The sequence below is a fragment of the Arachis hypogaea genome, chromosome 6, assembly GCF_003086295.3.
Source record: "Arachis hypogaea cultivar Tifrunner chromosome 6, arahy.Tifrunner.gnm2.J5K5, whole genome shotgun sequence".
Classification (NCBI taxonomy): Eukaryota; Viridiplantae; Streptophyta; class Magnoliopsida; order Fabales; family Fabaceae; genus Arachis; species Arachis hypogaea.
The window spans coordinates 6,770,390-6,792,316 of NC_092041.1; the positions used below are offsets into that span (position 1 = coordinate 6,770,390).

The 21,927-nt window shown below is 32.0% G+C and overlaps 3 protein-coding genes across 3 annotated transcripts; 2 read left to right on the plus strand and 1 right to left on the minus strand.

Moving 5' to 3' along the window:
- Positions 1–5,953: 5,953 nt before the first annotated feature.
- On the minus strand, positions 5,954–8,572 carry LOC112695667 (acyl transferase 4-like). Its single transcript, XM_025748106.3, has 2 exons — positions 8,114–8,572; positions 5,954–6,870 (listed from the first exon to the last, which is right to left on the minus strand). Exons 1-2 carry the CDS (start codon positions 8,537–8,539, stop codon positions 6,007–6,009), a joined length of 1,290 nt encoding a protein of 429 aa, XP_025603891.1. The 5' UTR covers positions 8,540–8,572; the 3' UTR covers positions 5,954–6,006.
- A 6,725-nt stretch (positions 8,573–15,297) lies between these two features.
- On the plus strand, positions 15,298–17,597 carry LOC112695668 (two-pore potassium channel 5). Its single transcript, XM_025748107.3, has 2 exons — positions 15,298–16,736; positions 17,250–17,597. The coding sequence occupies exons 1-2, from the start codon at positions 15,727–15,729 to the stop codon at positions 17,395–17,397; spliced, it is 1,158 nt and encodes a 385-aa protein (XP_025603892.1). The 5' UTR covers positions 15,298–15,726; the 3' UTR covers positions 17,398–17,597.
- A 1,547-nt stretch (positions 17,598–19,144) lies between these two features.
- On the plus strand, positions 19,145–21,580 carry LOC112695666 (uncharacterized). The gene is made up of 4 exons (XM_025748105.3): positions 19,145–19,633; positions 19,732–20,318; positions 20,524–21,039; positions 21,136–21,580. The coding sequence occupies exons 1-4, from the start codon at positions 19,390–19,392 to the stop codon at positions 21,271–21,273; spliced, it is 1,485 nt and encodes a 494-aa protein (XP_025603890.1). The 5' UTR covers positions 19,145–19,389; the 3' UTR covers positions 21,274–21,580.
- The last annotated feature ends 347 nt before the right edge of the window (positions 21,581–21,927 follow it).

Genomic DNA, 21,927 nt, shown 5'->3' on the forward strand with positions numbered 1-21,927 from the left:
ATTGTAAGTAAATATACAAAAAGAAAAAAACTTTAGGATTTACACTTTATTTTATGGTGATAAAATAATAATTGTAAGTAAATATTAAAAAAGAAACTTTTTCTTGATCACAAAAATTTTAAATTATAATACTTAATTGATTTAGAAATTAAAATAAAAAATTAAATAAAATTGTAATGGCTTCTAAAATAAATAGATCTAAAAACAATCATCGTATTTCTAATCACTATATAAAATATAAAAAAAATTATACCACCAAGGCACTCATGTTTATGAGAAATCTTGAACAAGGACCAGAGAGGAAGAAAAAAAATCAACCACGCATAACTTTGTTTCAAAACGATTTAACTAAATTAATTGAAAGTAAAATTATCATATTGCCTTAAGTTATTTTTTCTTAATCATTTTTTCTTCTTTTAGTTTATATAAATTGTTACCGGATATAAGATATTTAAAATTGTTCAAAATAGCATGCAACGTACAAAAATTTAGTAATTCTAATTTTTAATGCGAAAAAGTCTATAGACAGCAATTTTATTAAAATCTAAACCACACTTATTCAGTAAAAAGAAACTAAGCAATTTTATATTATTATATGTAATCTCACACTATTAAAAATATTAATAATAACTAATTAATGACTATAAATTACAAAATGTACTCTCCCTTAACACTTTTCTTTTAATCCATTAAGCTATTAAATTTCTATAGGATAGTGGATATTAGATTGTTTGGTATTATAAATAGATTGACAGATATAATACAATTGTAGGTTTTACCTCAACTCAAAGTGTTAATATAGAATCAAAATTTACGAAATGTAAACCTAACTCGTAAATTTTAAATATATATAATTTGCTGACATAAAATTAATTTAAATAAATAAAAAAATGTGAATCTTAAATAAACTAAATTACTAGAAATAAACAATTAAAATCTCAAGTAAATCATTGATCGATGTAATTTTCACTCCACATTCCACATCTCTGCTTGTTTTACATGCACCTCTTATAACTTAGATAATGAATTCTTATTTTGTATTATCAATGTTTCTCAACGTAAATTTTTTCATACAACGTAAATTCTTCTCTGTATTAAATTCTTCTTCAACCTAATGAAATTCGTTGTTCTTCTCTTTCGTGTTTTTTTTCTCTAGATTATAGATCTGGATTGATTCAACGTAATTATCTTCGTCGTTCATCTTCTTCTTCATTTTCTTCTTCGATCTGCACTTTTGAATTGAAACAATGAATGAATCAACTTCAAATAAGTTGAATAAGTGTGATTTTGATGAATCTTCTCAAACGCATCAATTTGATGAGGTTTGGATTATTGAATTCTGAATCGAATTTAATAGAATGAAATTTCTAATTTTATTTGAAGTGAATTGAATGGACTGAGGTGATCTACATCTGAATTGATTTCAATTGAATTGATAATATGTAACTGTGAGTAATTGTGAGTAATTCTAAATAAATGTGAGTAACTTGTCGGTTCGGTAAGTACTAAAGAGGTGGTTCGTCACTTTTATATTTTCGGTTCGGCCCGCAAAAAGGAGTCTAACAAAAATTAGACTAATATGTTCTGTTTTCTTCCTTAAGCACTATATAATTGTTTCACCGTAATTAAGATTTTGGTTCATCATGAGTACTGTGTTTGGTTCATTCTGCAATATTCAAAACTCTTCTTCCTCATCTTCTACTGCTTCTTCACCAGAGAGAGAAGGAGGAAAAGACAAAAAAATACAGCAGCAACAATAACAAAAGAATGACAATAGGGTTTCAGGGTTTAGGATTTATGGGTTCAGGGTTCAGTATACTGGGTTCAGTGTGTTTCAAACTTTCGGTTCGTCCTGTGTATTAATTTCGGTTCACCGTGTTTATGGTTGATGGTTTAGGGTTTAGGGGTCTAGGATTTAGGATTCAGGGTTCAGGGTTTTAGGGGTTTAGGGTTTACGGTAGGGTTTAGGGTTTACGATAGGGTTCAGGGTTTAGGGTTTAGCATTTAGGGTTCAGAGTTCAGTGTTCAGGGTTCGGGTTCAGGGTTTAGGATTTAGCGTTCAGAATTCAGAATTCAGAGTTCAGGGTTCGGGTTCAGGGTTTAGGGTTTAGGGTTTAGGTTTCAGGATGTAGGATTTAGGGTTTAGGTTTTAGGGATTTAGGGATTTAGGTTTTATGGGTTCAGGGTTCAGTGTTCAGGGTTCTGGTTTTAGTGTTTAGGGTTTAAGGGTTCATAATTTTTTGGTAAACAGGAAAGCGGTTTGGACTACTCTTCTGAAACAAATCAAACTGACAAAGTTTGAATTATTCAATTTTGAATCGAATTTTATGGAATGCAATTGCTAATTTGAATTGAATTAAATGGACGGAGGTGTATTGAATTGAATTGAATTAAATTGATAATATGTAAATTGTAGGCAGAGTTATTTGAATTTGATTTTATATAATGGATTACATTTCGTTCACTCAATACTATACAATTGTATTATTTTCGGTTCACCATGATTACTGTGTTAGGTTCACCATGAGTATTGTGTTCGGTTCATTCTGCAGAAAGCTGTTTGAATTTGATTTTATATAATGGATTATGTTTCGTTCACTCAGTAGTATACAATTGTATTGTTTTCGGTTCACCATTAGTACTGTGTTCGGTTCATTATGTACTATTCAAAATTATTCTTCCTCACCTTCTACTGCTTCTTCACTAGAGAGAAGGAGGAAAAGACAAAAAAATACAGCAGCAACAACAACAAAAGAATGACGATAAGGAGAAAACACGTGAAGAAGAAGGAACGTGAAAAAGGAGGAGAACGAGAAACGCGAAGAAGAAGACGCTCCGTGTATAAACGAGCGTGAAAAGAAGAAGAAAAAGCGCGAGAGAAGAAGAAGAAGCGTGGGGTAGAAGAAGCGTTGGGCGATTTCGTGTGTATTGGGCGCGTGTATTTCACGTTTCATTTAATGGTATTGGATCTTTTTTTGTGTTGGGCCAACTTGGTTACATGGTTACATGGATGTATATAAACTAGGTTAGAGTAAGATTGTAAGAAAACAAGGCAACAAGCAACCACATATTCAACAGAACTAGCAAAAATAAACCGATCGATAAGGAGCATAGAAGAATCTGCAAAGCCAACGGCAGCAACAACAACAACACAGCAGCGAGAAGAGAAATGAAAGGAGAGATTGAGAGAGAAGCAGGACAGGCAGAGTACTGACAGAGGAGAAGAGAGGAGAGCGATGAAGATGGTGCGAAACTGGGAGAGGTTGAGCCACCGCTACGGCGCCAGCAGCACATAAACCTAGGGTTCAAGCCTGGCGATTTGGCGTGCTTAACACTGCTTCTCTGAGACGCAGAGCAAGAACGTGACGAAAGGGAGGAATAGAATGAGAATCGATTTTGCGATTCTAACTGACCGACTGTTAAACTCTTGGGGCACTGGGCACTAGAATGAAGTTGGAGCAAGGAAGCATAAAATACCTCCTCCTTACTAATGAGAGTCTCATGCCTTTCCTTTTCCACAGCAATCACATCTGCATTTTTAATTGTGGATAGACCATGTGCCACAACTCTCTCTCACTCTGCATCCAATGCACTACTGTGGCCAGTGGCCTCATCGAGTTTTGTACCAGACTCATCATTTGGATCTATCTTTGACTTCATATCAAGTAGTCCAAATATGGAAGCAGCCGCTGACTTGACTTTGCTAGAATCAGGAGCAACTGAATCCTGACTGGGAAATTCCCCTAGCTGCCATAGTTAAAGCAAAGAAAACCTGCAAAGTATTTAGAGAAGGAGGCTTCTAATGATTAACAATGTCACTCTGATATGTTTAATCAGATTAAGTGGTGCTAAAAGAGTTAATACAGAATGATGTCTTGCCATCCTTCACAAATCTAGTTCCAGCATAGAAACAGGTTGCATAGACACTAGAGAAAGAAAAATGAAACCCCAAATCCTATTTCACTGATCAAGCCTTTTCTTTTTCCTTTTTCCATTGGACCTTCATATTTCTTTCAGTATAGCTTCATAACTGTTTCTTCAGCATAGAAAGATGCTACTGTTCTTATACTTCCAACTGCATCATGAGCAACCTGGCTTCCTTCCTCATGCATCCGATGCATCAAATTTGCATATTATTATACATAGATATAGAATTACTCATATAGCATTATTGTATAAGAAAGGTTTAATTCTTAAACTGTTTCCTTAATATCCTTCCGTAAAAAGGAAAAAATGCGGTGCTTTCTAAAAATTAAGCAACACTTTTACTTAAAAAATATTTAAAGAAGAACAAAAAAACAACTTTTTGAAGAAATCACAAAACTCTCGATTATCATCCAAAGAAACACAACAATAATAAACTGGAAAAGTTTAGGGGCCAGCAATTTTATTGCATTTTGGCCAGCATATAACCAGCAGAGAAAGATGAGTCATTGGATAAAATCTCACACCAATCTCACACCATCAAATCATCATTAATGGCTAGTTAATGGCTACCAATCACAAATGTTACTGGCCTTCTAGCATTGCTCTAATAAACTCACTCAAAGAATTGGCCACGTAACCAAAACAAGGTCTAAGCAAAGGACCTACATTCATCCTTCCATTTGAATCGATTTGTCAACTCTCCTTTAAGAATAGACAAAGCTAGAATAGAAAGACGAAAGTGAAGCAGAAGCAAGGTATATATATCAGAGTAAGTATGTAGTAGGATTTAATCGAATGTACAATTTAATTATAAAAAAAATACTATTCATACAGATCAGTTATTAAAATCTATCATTATATATTTATATATAATTTAATTTATTTTTACTCAGGTACGGATCCAAAATATTATTATGGGAGGTCAATAATACATATAATATTAAAAATTATGTAAAAAATTATATAATATAAGATATATTACAAAAATACACCGATAGAGAATATATTTTAAAGTACGAAAAATATGTAGGTATTTTTTACTAACGAAGTAGTCGATTTTTCGTATCATAAAATTCATCGATAATAGAATTTGTGTCAAATTTTTCAGCAATTTTCTTTTCAATATAATTAAAAGATAATTAGCAATAAATTCATCTTTATTTTGTTTCTTACTTATTTTTCACAATATTCATAGTTAAAAAAGATCTCTTAGTTGTAGCAGTTAAAACAGAGAGAATTAATACAAAATGAATAAAAAATGATCATCACAAAAAAAGAATTCATTTTATGAGATTTGAAATTTTTTATTTAATTAAAAATATTAGTAATAATATATTTTTTAGTTTTTTAATATTATTACTTATTTTTTAGATATTAAAAATTATTGTTATTTAAATTAGACTGAACTTTTATTTATACTAGACTAAATACTAAATAAATTTTTTTAAATTAAATCATACATAATAACTTATTACTATTAATTTTTTTAAAAAAAATGGGGTCGAGACCTCCACTCGCCCCCTTATGTCCGTCCTTGTTTTTATTGTATATTTTATATTTTAATATATATTTTATAATAATATTAATTTCAATATTTTAATATATATAATATTTTTTTATCAAAGATAAAGAGACTCGAGTATATAATATTTTAAATGAATATGAAGAGATTATACCATTTGTGTTATAACTCATTAATTAATATATATAATATTATTATTTAATTATTTTCAGAACATGCATCTTTACTATATTAACTATATTATAAATATACTAAAAATAATTATTAAAATTAATTATTAATATAAAATATATATTAAAATATAAAATATATCTTAAAATTAAATTAAATAATATATATTTATATATATTAACTATTTTTATGGTTGATTTTAGTATAAATGATATTTTTTATTTCATGGGATCACGTAAACACTAAATAAGTAAATAGGCAAAGACCTTAGCAATTAGCATATGCATTATTGATTGAGAGAGATTAAAAAAGAGCTTATAATAATAATAATAATAATAATAATAATAATAATAATAATAATAATAATAATAATAATAATAATAATATCATATATCCATGAGAGCATGCATTTGATGGAGGAAGGGATGGCGATGATCTTGTTCAACGCACCACGTCATCAAACGAATTCCTTTGTTTGGGAGGAGGGTGAGAGGCATGTACCCCACAATTCCTACGGGGATTATGCTTGACCCTTGTATGGGCACCACGTGTACCGGTGGACCCCACCCGTAGTCAACTTGGTTGAATCCCAGCCTCCCCCACTCCGATATGAAGAGCGTCCTGTAGCTCAAAGGAGGGGCAAAAGGGTCATCCCCGCAGTCACCCTTCAAATACTTGCGAAACTCGGAGGGTAATTTGGTCTTTGCATCTTGTATCATTTTCACCACATCGAAGAGCGATGCGTCTCTGAGCGACTCGTAGGAAGCGGTGATCGTCACTGGGAAGAAACAGTTGCCGTAGAAGCCAGCAGGGAGAGGAGGGTCCAAGATTTGACGGCAGTTAGCGAAGAACACAAGCTTCAGCTCGGCGTTGGGTTCGAAATCAATGGCTCTTGCTCTGCTTGTCCATAATCCCGCGGCTACGATTTCGAAGGAAGAGCAAGCGAGTCCGGTGAGCCGCTGAAATTCTTGCTTGAGGTTGTTGATTCGATGCATGGGGATGTCTACGGTAGCGTGTTCTAGCTTGTAGCTTGGCATGGTTGGTGGTAGCTTAGGGAGTGGAGGTGGCGACGGTGATGGTGGTGGTGAGGGAGCGAAGTGTCTGTGCCAGAGCGGTTCAATGGTGGGGTTGTGAAGACCTCTAGCTAGCTCCCCTACGGCGTTGAGAAATTGGGCAGCACCAAGGCCATCGCATATGGTGTGGCAGAATACGAGGCCTATCACAAATCCTCCACATCCAAATTGTGTCACCTGATCATAAGATGCATGAAAAATCATTCAATCTAACGGGCAACCAAAATCAAAACAAAAAAATACCCGGCCACAAAAAATTTGCCGCTAAATTAGTTGTGGAGCATGTTTTTTTTAAAAAAAAGAGAAAGTACGTGAGAGAGCACTTTTATTAAAATTTAGCCAATACTTAATTATTTTACATCATTAGCACTTAATTATTATATACTATTAGATATCATCTTAGACTATTAAAAATATTAATAATAACTAATTGATAACTATATGTTACAAATTTTATTGTCCCTAACACTCTTTTTTTAAAAATTATAATTTTATTATATTTTATATTTTATATTTTATGTACAATAAATATGTATATAATAAAAGTTAGTTAATGTTATATCTGATTAATGACTCAAAATAAATTAAAGATTTTTATTAATATTAATATTTTTACACTTTTAAAATTTATGATTTGATATTTAAAATTTAATATTTAAGATTTAAAAAATAATGTTTGTTCCAATTGTTAGGCCAAAATTATTGTTGGTCATGTATTGGTCAACTTGAATAATCAAATCTTTTTTAAAAATAATTAATGACTGATTTCAGTATACGAATATTATTTTTAAAGATTTTTTAATGAATTTGAAAAAAATTTAAAAGTCAAAATAAAATATACATTTTTTAGAAACTATAATTGATTTTTTAAAAATATTTTAATATAATAAATAAACAAATAATATTATTATATTATTATATTAAAATATAATTAATAAAAAATATTTTTACATAAAATATTCAAACATCAAATTATTTTTTTATTTTTTAAAAAACTTGCCCAAAAAAATCCGTTATGTATTTGCATTGTATAAATACATGTAATATTTATTTTGTACTTTATATTTTATATTTTAACATATATTATATATACATAATTAATTTGATAATTGATTTTTTTGTGTACAATTAATATGTTTATAATAAAAATTAGTTCATATTATCAAGATTAGGTTATATCTGATTAATGACTCGAAATAAAATTAAAACTTATTAATATTAATATTTTTACACTATTAGAATTTATAAATCTGTATTTAAAATTTAAAATTTAATACTTAATTAAATTTTAAAAAATATTATTTTTTCCAAGTGTTAGGCCAAAAATATTGTTGGTCATGTATTGGTGAACTTGAATATTCAAAATCTTTTATATAGTTAACTAAATAAAGTTTATCAAGTCAAAGACATATATATATACCTGCATTTTGACAAGGGGGTCAATGCCTTCGGTTTGAGGAACATCATCAGGAAGAAGAAGATCATATGGAATAGACTGAATGTCATCAAAGAAATGAAGAGATTGAAGAGTGCAATCAGTAGAAGCCTCAACAAACCAGGCACCGTCCCCGGAGCATTGAACTTGGAGGCACCCTGCTTCATCATTTTGTTCCGATTTGTGAATGAGGCGCCCAGCAAGAGGGTAGTAAGGAACCAATGCTCTAGACAAGGCTTCTCTTATGACACTTGCAGCTTCAGGGCCATGCCTGAACACATGCAACGTTCTGGCATCGCACCTTAGAACAGGTATCTTATCGATCAATGATAGGTCTAGTGTGATCAATGGTGTCTCTTCAGCTGGCTTAACGACACTACGTTTTGTTCTTATCACACACATGGTGCCCATCAAGGTTGCTATGGAGATCCAATTTTTGGCATATCAATATGAATTCTGACTAATGTTTATTTATAATTGATCAAATCTTTATACTGGAATATTTTTCTATTTCAGGTTCTTGGCTTTTAAGTCTGAACTTTTTGTTTGGTGGATTAAGTACAAAACTGCACTCCTCCGCCAAGCATTTTTTATTTTTTATTCTTCTTATTCTTGTTATTATTACTAACCATATTAGATATCCAACAAATATTATTTTTTATTTTGACTAACAATAATTTGTATTTATATTTACAGATATTTTACATATAAAAAGTATATAGTTTATTTGTACTTATATTTATCAGAATTTACACACATAAATTAATACAATTTATATTTAAATTTTTTAAAATTTACACACATAAATTAATAAAATTTATTTATTAAAATAATTTATTATTAGTATTAGTCAAAAATAATAAAAAATACTAAAAACTACTTGTTTCAAAAATTATTCTTATTATTATTATTCTTATTTGCTCTGATATCTCTGCATTTGTTTCAAGGATTTTATATATGCTAGTGTACTATTTATTAATTCATTTTTTTATAAATTAAATATAAGTAATAGTACTAAATTTGATATTAAGCAAAATAGTTAATGGTTATCAATAGCTAAAAGAAGGGGTTGAATCTTAACCCTTTTTTCACCTAGTAATGCTTGTTGTCTTTTAGAACTTTTTGAGGAGATACTTTTGTTTTTTGTCTCGTCACTAGTAAAGAAATATTTTCTTTTTGTCTTGTAATCAATGAGGAGATATTTTTCAATTTTGTCTCATGTGCAACAGAATCAGAAATGGAGTAGAAGAGAAGGAGAAAATCACACGCCAAGAAGTATCCTGGTTCAGCTGCTAAGTGCAATGCAGCCTACATCCAGTCTCCATCACAACAATGATGGAATTTCACTATAATCATGCAGATTACAAGCACCAATTCTCCCTAGAAACTACCCTTCCTATCCGGGACAAGTCCAGAATCTATCCCCAATCCTGAACTTGACTTGGTTACCTACCAAGCTTTCAACTGCTAAGTGTTAACCCAACTTGCAAGCAGATTCCCACAAAATCATGATACACAACACAGATGTACAAATGACCTCTAAGAATATCTATGGCTTTTTCTTTTAATTTTGTATACTCTGCCTTTTTCCGCTCTATGACTTTTTCATACAAACCTCACTGTTTGCCTTTTTTCATGAGACTCAAGATAGACAAAACTAAACAGAAAAATACAACATGAAACACATTGAAGGAGAAGAACTTCTGTTAGTTTGGGTAGCTATGAGAACTCTGTGCTTTACACTCTTTTCTCCTTGCTTCAAGCCCTGACTGTTCACCCTTATTATAGAAGGGGAAGCCTCCAAAGTTAAAACAGTTAAACCGAGCCAACTTCTTCTTCTTCAAACATCAAACTGGTTCGGACAAAGAGAGAAGAGAGAGCACCGAATGCAAAAACCAACATGCAATTACCTCTACTTCATCCATTCTCACCAAACTTCATCAATCCGGGCCTTCCATCTTGACTTGCTCTCCAAGAAGGATTCCTGACCCTTGATGAGTCCTTGATGCTTGACAGCTCCATCTGCTCTATCTTCTGTCTCTTCCTCCACGTAGCTACAGTAGCTACCTTCTGTGATGGTTGATCAGAGAGTAGAGATGAGCCATACCCAGGGATCTTCTTCTCTAACCGAATTTGATTTCTGTCATTTTTGGGTATGGAGAACTTGAGACTTCTTCACCACATCTTACCCTTAGTGGCAAAGATCTCAGCCACACCATACTATAGACTTTCTTTTTGCTAAGGACATCATCACTACCTTAGCCCTTTTCTTGCTTCTAGCTTCACTGCTACAGTATCTCAACTCTGATAACTTGCTTCTTCTTTTTCTCTATGACATGACCGAAATAATAAGAAAGAATATAGAGAAGAGAGAAAACTTTCAATGTAATTGAAGAATGAAATTAAAAATGAATTAATTTTCCACTTCCCTTTGCTTAGTAACGTATGAGAGTAATGATGGTAATCAAATCAATGTGAGCTTTCTCTCTTATGTTACGAAGGCATGCAATAAATTCAAGTTAATCGAAATTTGAATTCCACAACCCATTAAGAAAGGCATCCGTAAAAGGCATGCTTTTCATTTAATACAAAAATGAATTTCACCATGTTAAATGAGTAACCGAAACATTGTGTCCCATTTTCTTTTTTATTTCGGACCAACTACTTTGTTGGGCTTCAATTTGATTTTTCTGGCCCAACAAGCATAGCAATAATTCAGCCACTTATGTTTAGATAATTTTTCATAAGGCTGAAAATTAACTTTATATTGAGCTTGTCATTTTTGACCCATAACTAAATATGCACAACATAAAATTATTAATTAACAAATGTGAATTAAAAATTTAATTTAATAATTTTGTAATTAATTATTTTAATAATGTTTGATCATTATTAAATTAATTTGAAATTTTTCAAACTCATCAGTAAGCATATTACATTAAAGCTACAAAATTATGGATTCGAATTTGATAATTAACAAAAAACATTTTATAAATTATATTTAATACAAAATATTTTAAAAAATATATATATACACTAATTTTGTCCATATTCTCTTTATATATATATATATATATATATATATCAACATTCAAGAATATTACAGAATTTTATGTTATTATTATACCTGTCTATGAAATGTAATGAGATATTATAGATTGAATGAGCTACCAATTCAGTTTTTGTCTATTTTTTAGAGTGATATTGCGACTCCTTAAAATAAAAATAATTTTTTTTGTTCATATCCTCTATTTTTGCGACACAATACGGTAGTTTTTGTGGGTGTTTTTTTTTGTTAACTCTAAACGAAAAAACACTAACATATGAGGTTTAGAAATGGACATAAGCCTAATTGTCTCTAAATTCAAATTAATTAGGAGTTTATTTGTCTTTATTTTTTAAATAATTTTTTTTAAATTATTTTTTATTCATTATATTAATATTATTTTCAATAAATTATTCAATACATAGTATAATAAGTACAAACTAATTAATAAATTATTTAAATTTAAAATATAATTTATTAGTGTTCGGTAGGTCAGGTACCGGACGATTCGGAGGGATCCTCAGGTGGATAGGTGGGGTGTGGCCTAGGACCGAGTCGCGAGGGTGGAGCTGGAGTAGCCGACGTCTTGATTTCCTGATGTAGAGAAAAGGGGGGTGTCACCTGCAAGAACACTCCGACGCTCTAGCCAGTCACGTGTGCAGGCGAAAAGTGAGAGAGTGGTATGTGACGTACTTTGGGGGAGGGGTAGGACCCTCCCCATATATACCGTGTCAGAAGTGGGTCCCGCAAGGGCATACCCACCTTTCTCGAAACTTCCTCATATAACTGTAGTGGAGAGTTGTCAAGGATGCGTGTTCGGGTTGTTGGTTGAGCTGCTGGTACCCGACCGTTCGGGTCGGATAATCAGTGGGTCGGGTCGGCCCGCAAATGGTCTGGGCCGTGCCGTAACAATTAGGAAGCAAAATAAATAATTCTCAAATATAATTTTTAAATATATAAATAATAAATATTAAAATACGGTTAATACATTAATAATAATACTCTTATGATATATTATTAGTATTATGATTTAGATCATTTTCACAATAAAACGAAAATTAATAAACTCATTATTTGATATATAGCAAAAAATTTTTGAGTAATAACAAATTTAATTTTTTATCTCTTTAAACTAAATTAAAAATTCTATTTGATATCTTTGCACTAAAATGCACTATGAGTAGGCTACTAATACTATACGAAATAAAAACATAATATATATTATAGAGACCACTTATAAACTCAACAAACTCAAAGTATCAATAATATTATTAATCCATTAATGATACATATTGTCATAAAATTATAGATCAACAAAAATTTATCAATATAAGAATAATGTAGATTAATTAAAATTTTAAGTATATTAAAATTCAATTAAATTTACATATATTTTACTCAAAATATACGTAAAATTTTAATTGATTTTGAGTAAAATATATGTAAATTTAATTAAATTTTAATTAATCCACATTATTTTTATATTGATAAATTTTTATCGATTTGTAACTTTATGACAAAGGAGACACTCAGATCAAGATGTTTTCTAGTAATTAAAATTTAATACATATAATCGATTAAATCGTATTATTTTGTCAAAATTGGATAGACAAATTAATTTGGCCGAAAAATCGATAAACCAAACTTGGAACTGATCTACATTAATATTTTTTTATAGAAAATGATTAAAATACTTCTTATATATATATATATTGAAAACCCTAAATTCTAATCCTATAAGGACAGAGAGAAAAGAGAGAAGGGTTAGAATTTAAGATTCTCAAAATTTATATATAAATAAAATAAAAATAGTATTTTAGTCATTTTTTTAAATAATAATATTATAGTTATTTTTTATAAAAAATATTAATTTAGACCGGTTCAAAGTATTGTTTACTGATTTTTTGGTCAAATCAATTTATCTGATATAATTTTGATAAAAATAACATAGTTTAATCAATTATATATATCGAATTTTAATGACTAAAAAATATCTTTAGAAAAAGACGTTTTAAGCGTCTTTATCTGAGTGGCTCCCTTATGACAATCTGTATTATTAATTGATTAATAATAGAGGTAAATACTAAATCGATACCTGAAAGATTCTAACACTTACAAAATGGTATGTGACTTTGTTATTGACAAAAATAGTCTCTCAACATCAACAGCAACCAAAACCTCCATCACTCTCCCTCCCTAAATGCACACTCTGCCCTCCCTCTTTCAATACCACCACAGCTAGGGATGGAAATAGGCTAGGGGCCTGCTAGGGAGCCTGCAACCTGGCCTGATGGGAAATAGGCCCAGGCTCAAGCTATTAAAAAAGCTTATATTCTTTAAAAGGTCAGGTCTAGGCTTTTGAAATAGCCTGTTGGGTCTGTCAAGCCGGGTTGAGCCTGCAAATATATATAGAGAGTTTTATTATACTAGTAAAAATGCCATTAGAAGGATTTAAACTTAGGTCTTCTATCTTATAATAATACCTTTATCCACTCAGCCATTTGTCTCTTTAATTATATATGTGTATTTTGTATCAATATTATTCATAAATTTATTATTTTATATTTTATAATTTTAAAAATTAAATTATATCTTAAATTTAATTATTATTAAAAAAAAGCCTATTGACAGGCTTCAGGCCAGGTCAGGCTCAATACTCATTAAAAAGCATATACCAGGCTACAGGCCAGGCTAAGGCCAATATACTCTATTACAGGCCTGGCCTGTTAAGAGTAAAGCCTGACCTGCCCTGTTTCCATCCCTACTCGCAGCAACAACAACTTCAACATCAACAACAACAACAACAATCTCAACCATCAAAGACCACCACCACCACCATCATAGCCACAATAAGACCTGACAACGAAATTCATAAACAAAGCAATGTTTTTAATTGGACAACGTGGTCCATAGATCCTTGCAACAAAGAACGAAAAACCGTTAGCGGAAGCAACAACGTTGGCCTGTGGCGTATGCAACGGGGAGGAAAGAGGAGAAGTGTGACGGAGAGGGATCTAGCAGATGGAGCCGATCTAGTGAGATCTGGCGCTGATGATATGCAAATCGCGGTTCGGACTAGGGCACCGAATTTAGGTACTTCTGGAAGTTGTGGTGGTGTTGACGGAGGGAGGGAGGAGTATGCATTGGGGAGGGGGCTGCGATGGGGAGGGAGAGGAAGGGGCAATATACGTTGAGAGCGAGGCTGCGGCGGGGAGGGAGAGTGTGTGCTGGAGAGGGGGCTTTGGTGGTGGTTTACCAGGTCACCAAAACACGGTGGTCATGTCAGCATTATGTTTGTTGGAAATTTGCTCTAGCAAGCTCGAGGACACACTTGTAAAATTTTAAAAAAATTTTAGGATTATTTTGTCACTAACAAAAGTCAGGTACTATTTTGCCAGCGCCAAAATCTTTCGGATACTGATTTAGTATTCACTTCTTAATAATATTATTGATGCTTTGAGTTTGTTGAGTTTATAAATAGTCTCCATAATATATATATATATATATATATATATATATATATATATATATATATATATATATATATATATTATAGTGTAAAGGTATTAAATAGAATTATTAATTTAGTTTAAAAAGATAAAAATTTAAATTTGTTATTATTCATAATATTAAATAATGTGTTCATTAATTTTTACTTTATTATAAAAATAATCTAAATCATAATACTAATAGTGTATTATAGAATTATTATTATTAATGTATTAACTGCATTTTAATATTTATTATTTATATATTTAAAAATTATTTAATTAATTTGATAATAAATAATAAGTGTAAATTTGAATAATTATAATAAACAAATGAATAAATAAAAAATATAATCTATTTTGTCACAGTGACTCTGCCGGCGGCGCAGGAACGAAACAATCAACCTACCAAACTCATCGAATCCATTCTAGAAAAACCAGTGCTTTCTTTTTTGGAGCACAACAAAAACTAACCACACCCATCCAATTGGTCTTATTTTAATCCACACATACCAGAAATATATTAGTCCTTCTTCTTTTGTATGATTGCCTTTGAACTTTACTTTAGCACGCAATTCATAATGATTTTTCCTTTTTCATTACTTTATATTCCCGAAACAGAAGCAAAACATTGCACCCTAACCCTTCTTCCTTTAGCTAGAATTAGGAAAATAATATGAGAATCCACAATCTTTTATTTTACTTTTGCAAATATTTATTAGGTTATGTCACATTCATCTTGCGTGGCATTGGGGTCCCCTCTTATTTGCCCAAACAGTTAGCTCTCTTGTCACTCCATTGGTGCAATCAACCAAACCAAATAAATAAAATTATAAAATTTAACTCATTTTGAATTATTCAGTTAATCATTAAGAGATATTTGAAAAAATAAAAATTAAATAATTATAATCAATTCAATAATTTTCTCCGCACACCAACCACAAACCTCAAACCTCATCTCCTCCACTCAAAAACACAAACTTTTTTTTTATTTCTTCTCTCTCTCTCTCTCTCTCTCTCTCTCTCTCTCTCTCTCTCTCTCTCTCTCTCTCTCTCTCTCTGCCATGGAGTGTGAACCTTTGTTAAGCACCTCCAAAATCATGGACAACCGCGATGTACAATACTTCGGACCTTCAAAATCCTTCAGCGATGTGGTAACCCTGACCCTGCAGAACACAGAGATAGAATCCTTGAATCAAAAGCAGCAGCAGCCGCCATTGCCAGCTTCTTCGAAGAAGAAGAAACTGAGTCGTTGCAAAACTGCTCCAGCCATGATCACAATGAAAGAAGTGAAAAAGAAAGAAGCGGAAGTTCCAAAACCGCAAAGCAGCTCGGTGATCAGACAAGGGCTTATCTTGCTTGTGATATACCTGTCTATTGGAGTTGCCATATACTCCTTCAACAGGGAACGTTTCTCCGGCATTGAAACACACCCTGTGATCGACGCACTCTACTTCTGCATAGTCACCATGTGCACCATAGGGTACGGTGACATAGCTCCTCTGACCCCAGTCACAAAGGTCTTCGCTTGCGTCTTCGTCTTAGTTGGGTTTGGATTCATAGACATACTCTTAAGCGGTCTCGTCAACTATGTCTTGGATTTGCAAGAAAACACCATCCTTGCTGGCTTACAAATGGGGTCTCCAATTCATCAGGAACAGCAACAAGAAGCAGGGTTCTCAGCAAGGAATTACATTATTGACGTGGCAAAGGGGAGGATGAGGATAAGATTGAAGGTTGGTTTGGCTCTTGGTGTGGTTGTTCTTTGCATTGGGATTGGGGGTTTTGTGCTCTACTTTGTGGAGGGTTTGGATTGGGTTGATTCCATTTACTTGTCTGTTATGTCTGTTACAACAGTTGGTTATGGTGATAGAGCTTTCAAGACTCGTCAAGGTCGCTTGTTTGCGGCTATTTGGCTCTTGTTTTCGACCTTGATGGTTGCAAGGGCATTCTTGTATTTGGCTGAAGCTAGAATCGATAGAAGGCATAGAAGAATGGCTAAGAAGGTTTTGCATAGAGATATCACTGTTGATGATTGGCTTGCTGCTGATATCAACAACACTGGTTTCATCAGGTAATCTTCATTAATTACTCTCCTAATTTTTCATTCATATGCTTCTGGATTTAGATCAGTACTTGATGAATAGAATAGGAGAATCTAATCTGATCAAATTGCCATCCTTATTAGCTAATATAACATGGCAGGTGATTATTGATGATTATTATTATTATATTATTGGTATTATTGGTTTTGACAGCTAGCTATAAATGTGTAGCAAGACATTTTTTAGTAAGCACAATGAGACATTAGCTCTTGGCTTGGATCTTGTATCATACATGTGACGGTTACATGTCGTTTTCTTAGAAAACAAAGGGAAAAGAAGAAGAAAAAGTTGTCTTAGTCCTATGAAGTTGTATTTACTATGCAGTTATATAGGTAATGACAGATAGTATTAGGCATAAATAATGCATGCATTTATGCAACTTTTTCTGTCTGGTTATTTAATAGGACCAATAACAAATGTGTCATTCTATTTTGATTTTTTTCTTACTGAGAATTATTTTTTTTTTGAATTTTTTATTGCAGTAAGTCAGAGTATGTAATTTTCAAGCTGAAAGAAATGGGTAAAATACAGGAAAAAGATGTAATGCAAATATGTGACCAATTCAGGAAGCTTGACCCTTCTAACTGTGGCAAGATTACACTTCCTCATCTCTTGGGGGATAACTCATGACACAGTATAAGAAGCACTTCAATTCAGCCTATATCATAACATTCATGTGTATATATGCATAATTTTTCAGCAAAGGAAAGAGGATAGGAAGCTCTGCAAGAATTATGCAGATGTACCTTATCTTGATGTAGTGGGAGGTATGATTCATGAAATTATTTGTAAGTTTTGTAAAAAAATAAAAATCAATCAATTTGTAGAAAGGTTCTCTAGAAAGGAGAAAGCTTGAGACCCATATCATTCCATACCCAACACCATACCATGGAAAAGATTTTCGCATTATTACTTCATTATATTATACAATATATTGTCATCATAAGTCATAACACATTGAAAATTTTAGGTTGATCAAATTAAAATGTAATGCATCTGTAATCAATGGCATTCTGTTAAGCCAAATGGCACTCATCTCTACAACTAAGATTTATTGGAGTAAATTTAAAGAAATTATGAAAATTAAAGTTTGTAGTCAACTTACTCGTCTGTTTAAAGAAGTGTCACAGATTCGAATTTTGTCGTGTATAAATTAATTGCAGTCTGTTGGGAATGGATTTTGTTTAGTGGAAAAAAAACTGGATGGTGTCCCTTGTTTAATTTCACTATTCATTGTTCTCTTTTTCTTATTTATATTTAGTTCCACTTATAAAATTAAATGTGAGAGATCACATTTTATTCTCTTAAGTGTTAAAAAAATGGAGAGAATTTATTTTCCAGTTCTGTCATGGTTTTTTCCACTCTAATCAGCTTCTCATTGGGCTTTAGAGCTAAGGTGGACCACTATTTTTGGACTTTATATGGTGGACAGAATACAAAAGGGTCCACACACTCAACGAACACTGAAAAGAAAAAGAAGACGACTTCATGCAAAGTAAAAGTAGTTAATTTCAACACCAAAAAGAAAAAGTTGTAGTTAATTTATTCTGTTCACACTCCATATATACAAAATTACAAATTCATCAGAGATTTAGGTGCAGTAATTTTTATGTCAAATTAATAATTGACATAAAAATAATTATACTTGAACCTCCAACACTGCTTATGATAAGTGTGATTACAAAATTGATAGGTGTAGATATTTCCTGTGTACTAATTTGCTGAAATAGTACACATCACACGTGTTAGACCATAAGGCACTAAGGCATGTAAAAAAGAAAATGAGTAAAAGTACTGAATTAAAAATAAAAAAGTGATTAATCAGACTTAATAAATTTGAGAAAAGCCATGACAATACTTAAATATTAAAAGATTCTAAAAAGTGGGATTGTTTTTAAATTTTAATATAAAAATGAAGAACCAAGTGCTAGAGCCTAGAATGGCCTTTCTTTGTTACTTGTAAATAATGCCAAGTTTTCCAACCCAATATTATTCCCTTGTGATTTATTTCTATTTTTATCTGAGTTACATGAGAATCTGTTTTAGTTTTTTCATGGAGTAATATTATAGGTACAAGTTCTTTTTCAATTAAATCTAATTAAATTAGTTTAACATCAATAAAATCATTCTCATTATTTTCATTCACCCACTTATAGGTACAAGATTTTATGGAGTAATATGTTTTTTTAATATGAAAATTGGAATATAATTTCTACATATAGTTGGGACCCTTTAATTAATTCCTTAAAATTGACAAAAATGATACACCAAATTTTAATTTGTAGACAATAAAAACAAGTCCTTCACAAAATAAAAAAACTTAAAAAGCAGTAGAAACTAGAAACGTAAAAAAGTTAGTTATGTGAGGAATTGTCCTTATAAATAATGCTGGAGAAGAAAGTGCTAAGTGATGAAATTATTGATTCTCACTAAATCTTAAAGATTTAAATAAAATAAAATATTTAATTTTATTTTTATTTAAACTCAAATCAAAAGTAATAATAACTTATTATTTTATTTAGTATTTATAACAAAAAGATCCTTCCAAATCAAAACCACCATGATGAAATGCTACATTAGACCCTATATCATTGTCTAGTGTGCTCTAATTTTGAGGCACACATGAGAATTATGGATAAGCAGTTGCATAGGTTGTTTGTGTTGATGAATGTTCTTATTGTGTTCAGCTTCTTTGATCTCTCAACAGTAGCAGAGAGTGAGAATCATGTTTCTGCAGTAGGAGATCCAGGAATGAAGAGAAATGAACTGAGAGTAGCATTTGAAGCTTGGAATTTCTGCAATGAGGTTGGGGAAGAAGCTCCTCACATGGGTAGCCCAAGAGCTGCTGATTGCTTTGATCTTTCAAGTAAGTCCAATTCACACAACAAAATATAGATCTTTTTGTCTTTGGTTAAAGAATCTGGTTCTAAATTTTATGATGCATTGGTTGCAATGTTGTCACAGATTCTCTCAAACACAAGGTAACAAAAGATGATAACAAACTTGGGGTTGGAAAACCAATTCCTGGTATAAAATCAGATTCAATTGATATAAACAACACAGACCTTTATGCTGTTGAAAAAGAACTGTATCTTGGTTCATTGTGTGAAGTTGAAGACACACCAAAGCCTTGGCAATTTTGGATGATAATGCTGAAGAATGGAAACTATGACACAAGCTCTGGTTTGTGTCCCATGGATGGGAGAAAGGTTCCACCTTTTGGTAGTCATGGGAGGTTTCCTTGCTTTGGGAAAGGGTGCATGAACCAACCTATCTTGTGTCATCAACAAACAAGGATAAAAAATGGAACAATGCATGGAATGTTTCATGGTACATATGATTTGGATTCTGATTGCAAGGGTGAGAAAGATGGCTTGTCTTACTATGAAGTTGTGTGGAAGAAGAAAGTTGATGATTCTGGGAGTTGGATCTTCAAACATAAGCTCAGAACTTCAAAGAAATATCCATGGTTGATGCTGTACCTTAGAGCTGATGCAACCACAGGATTCTCTGGAGGGTATCATTATGACACAAGAGGAATGCTTAAAATTGTAAGTATATAGCTTAATTTATCTTCTCTGTGTTCAATAAATCATAAAATTTGGTAAAGTTGCTCAATTTCCTTCGATACTTGCATGTTTTTAGAACATATTTAATGTCTGCTCTAAGAACATTTACAACCGCTCGTTTTTATTTATAATAATTATAAGATGGATGATTAGGCACTATTATTAACCATTTGAATCCATGGTTCAGCTTCCAGAATCACCAAATTTTAAGGTCAAGTTGAGCTTAGATATCAAAAAAGGTGGGGGTCCCAAGAGCCAGTTCTACCTGTTAGACATAGGTAGCTGCTGGAAGAACAATGGTGCTCCTTGTGATGGAGATGTTCTAACTGATGTAACCAGATACAGTGAGATGATCATAAATCCTGAAACACCAGCCTGGTGCAGCCCAAAGGGTTTGGAAAATTGCCCTCCATTTCATATCACACCAGACAACAAGAAAATCCATAGAAATGACACTGAAAACTTCCCCTATTCTGCTTATCACTTTTACTGTGCTCCTGGTAATGCTCAACAATTAGAGCAACCTGTTAAAACTTGTGATCCTTATAGCAATCCTCAAGCACAAGAGATTGTTCAGTTGTTGCCTCACCCTATATGGGGTGATTATGGCTATCCAACAAAAAAAGGAGATGGTTGGGTTGGAGATCCAAGAACTTGGGAACTTGATGTTGGTGGACTTTCAAGTAGACTATACTTCTATCAGGTATGTTAATGTTATTTGAGTTTATGTTTTGTTACATAATAGAAAAATGAATAATGGGCATGTTTTAATTTATCTGAAGTTCTTATGTTGGTATAGGATCCTGGAACAGCTCCTGCTAAAAGAATATGGACTTCTGTGGATACTGGAACTGAGATATTTGTCAGCACAAAAGATGAAGTAGCAGAGTGGACTCTTAGTGATTTTGATGTTATTCTTACAGAACCAAAGTCATGAATCAAATTTCTTTATTTACTTATTTATTTATTTTTATTTTTTTCCCTGCTTTTTTTCTGTTGTAAGAGTTAGATTGATTGGCAGAAACTAACTAGCAAGGAGGAATTATCTGACTGAGACAAAAGGGCAAGGCATCTTAATCTTGCTAATAAGCTTTCAGAAATCACCAAAAAAAAGAGATCAATTTTTAGTTTTTAACTTTTACTTTTTTTCTTCCCCTTCTCTTCTAAAGAAGCCACAGAGCTAATTCAAAAGCCACCTATTGGATCATTTGATGTAATGTTAATAAAAGAACTTAGTTTTTAAATGCTGCTTATTATATTATATATCTAATACTCGATCTATAAGATGATCAATTAAGAGAAGAAATCACCTAGAATTATCCATTTGCAAAACAGCTAATTAAGAAATTAAATTCAAATAATTGGAAGGGAAAAAAAAAGGTTCACACTCACATATGAAGTTAGGATGAGTCATTCCACACAATTATCACGGTCCGTGAAGGACTCCATGTAATTATGTAAAGCAATAGCAGATAGTTGAGCCCAAAGGACCTACCACCATGTGCCCTCACCTAACTTTAACTTGTCAACCTAAGTTCTTGTCTTTGAACAAAAGATACCATGAGCTTCATGGGTTCTAGCTAGCAACTCC

Excerpts from the sequence above, each read along its gene's own strand:
- LOC112695667 (XM_025748106.3), bottom strand. The coding sequence starts at position 8,539 with ATGGGCACCATGTGTGTGATAAGAACAAAACGTAGTGTCGTTAAGCCA. Across the intron at positions 6,871-8,113 it reads ACCCCCTTGTCAAAATGCAG|GTGACACAATTTGGATGTGG; the intron begins GTATATATATAT and ends TCTTATGATCAG.
- LOC112695666 (XM_025748105.3), top strand. The coding sequence starts at position 19,390 with ATGAGAATTATGGATAAGCAGTTGCATAGGTTGTTTGTGTTGATGAAT. Across the intron at positions 20,319-20,523 it reads CAAGAGGAATGCTTAAAATT|CTTCCAGAATCACCAAATTT; the intron begins GTAAGTATATAG and ends TCCATGGTTCAG. Across the intron at positions 21,040-21,135 it reads GTAGACTATACTTCTATCAG|GATCCTGGAACAGCTCCTGC; the intron begins GTATGTTAATGT and ends ATGTTGGTATAG.
- LOC112695668 (XM_025748107.3), top strand. The coding sequence starts at position 15,727 with ATGGAGTGTGAACCTTTGTTAAGCACCTCCAAAATCATGGACAACCGC. Across the intron at positions 16,737-17,249 it reads AACAACACTGGTTTCATCAG|TAAGTCAGAGTATGTAATTT; the intron begins GTAATCTTCATT and ends TTTTTATTGCAG.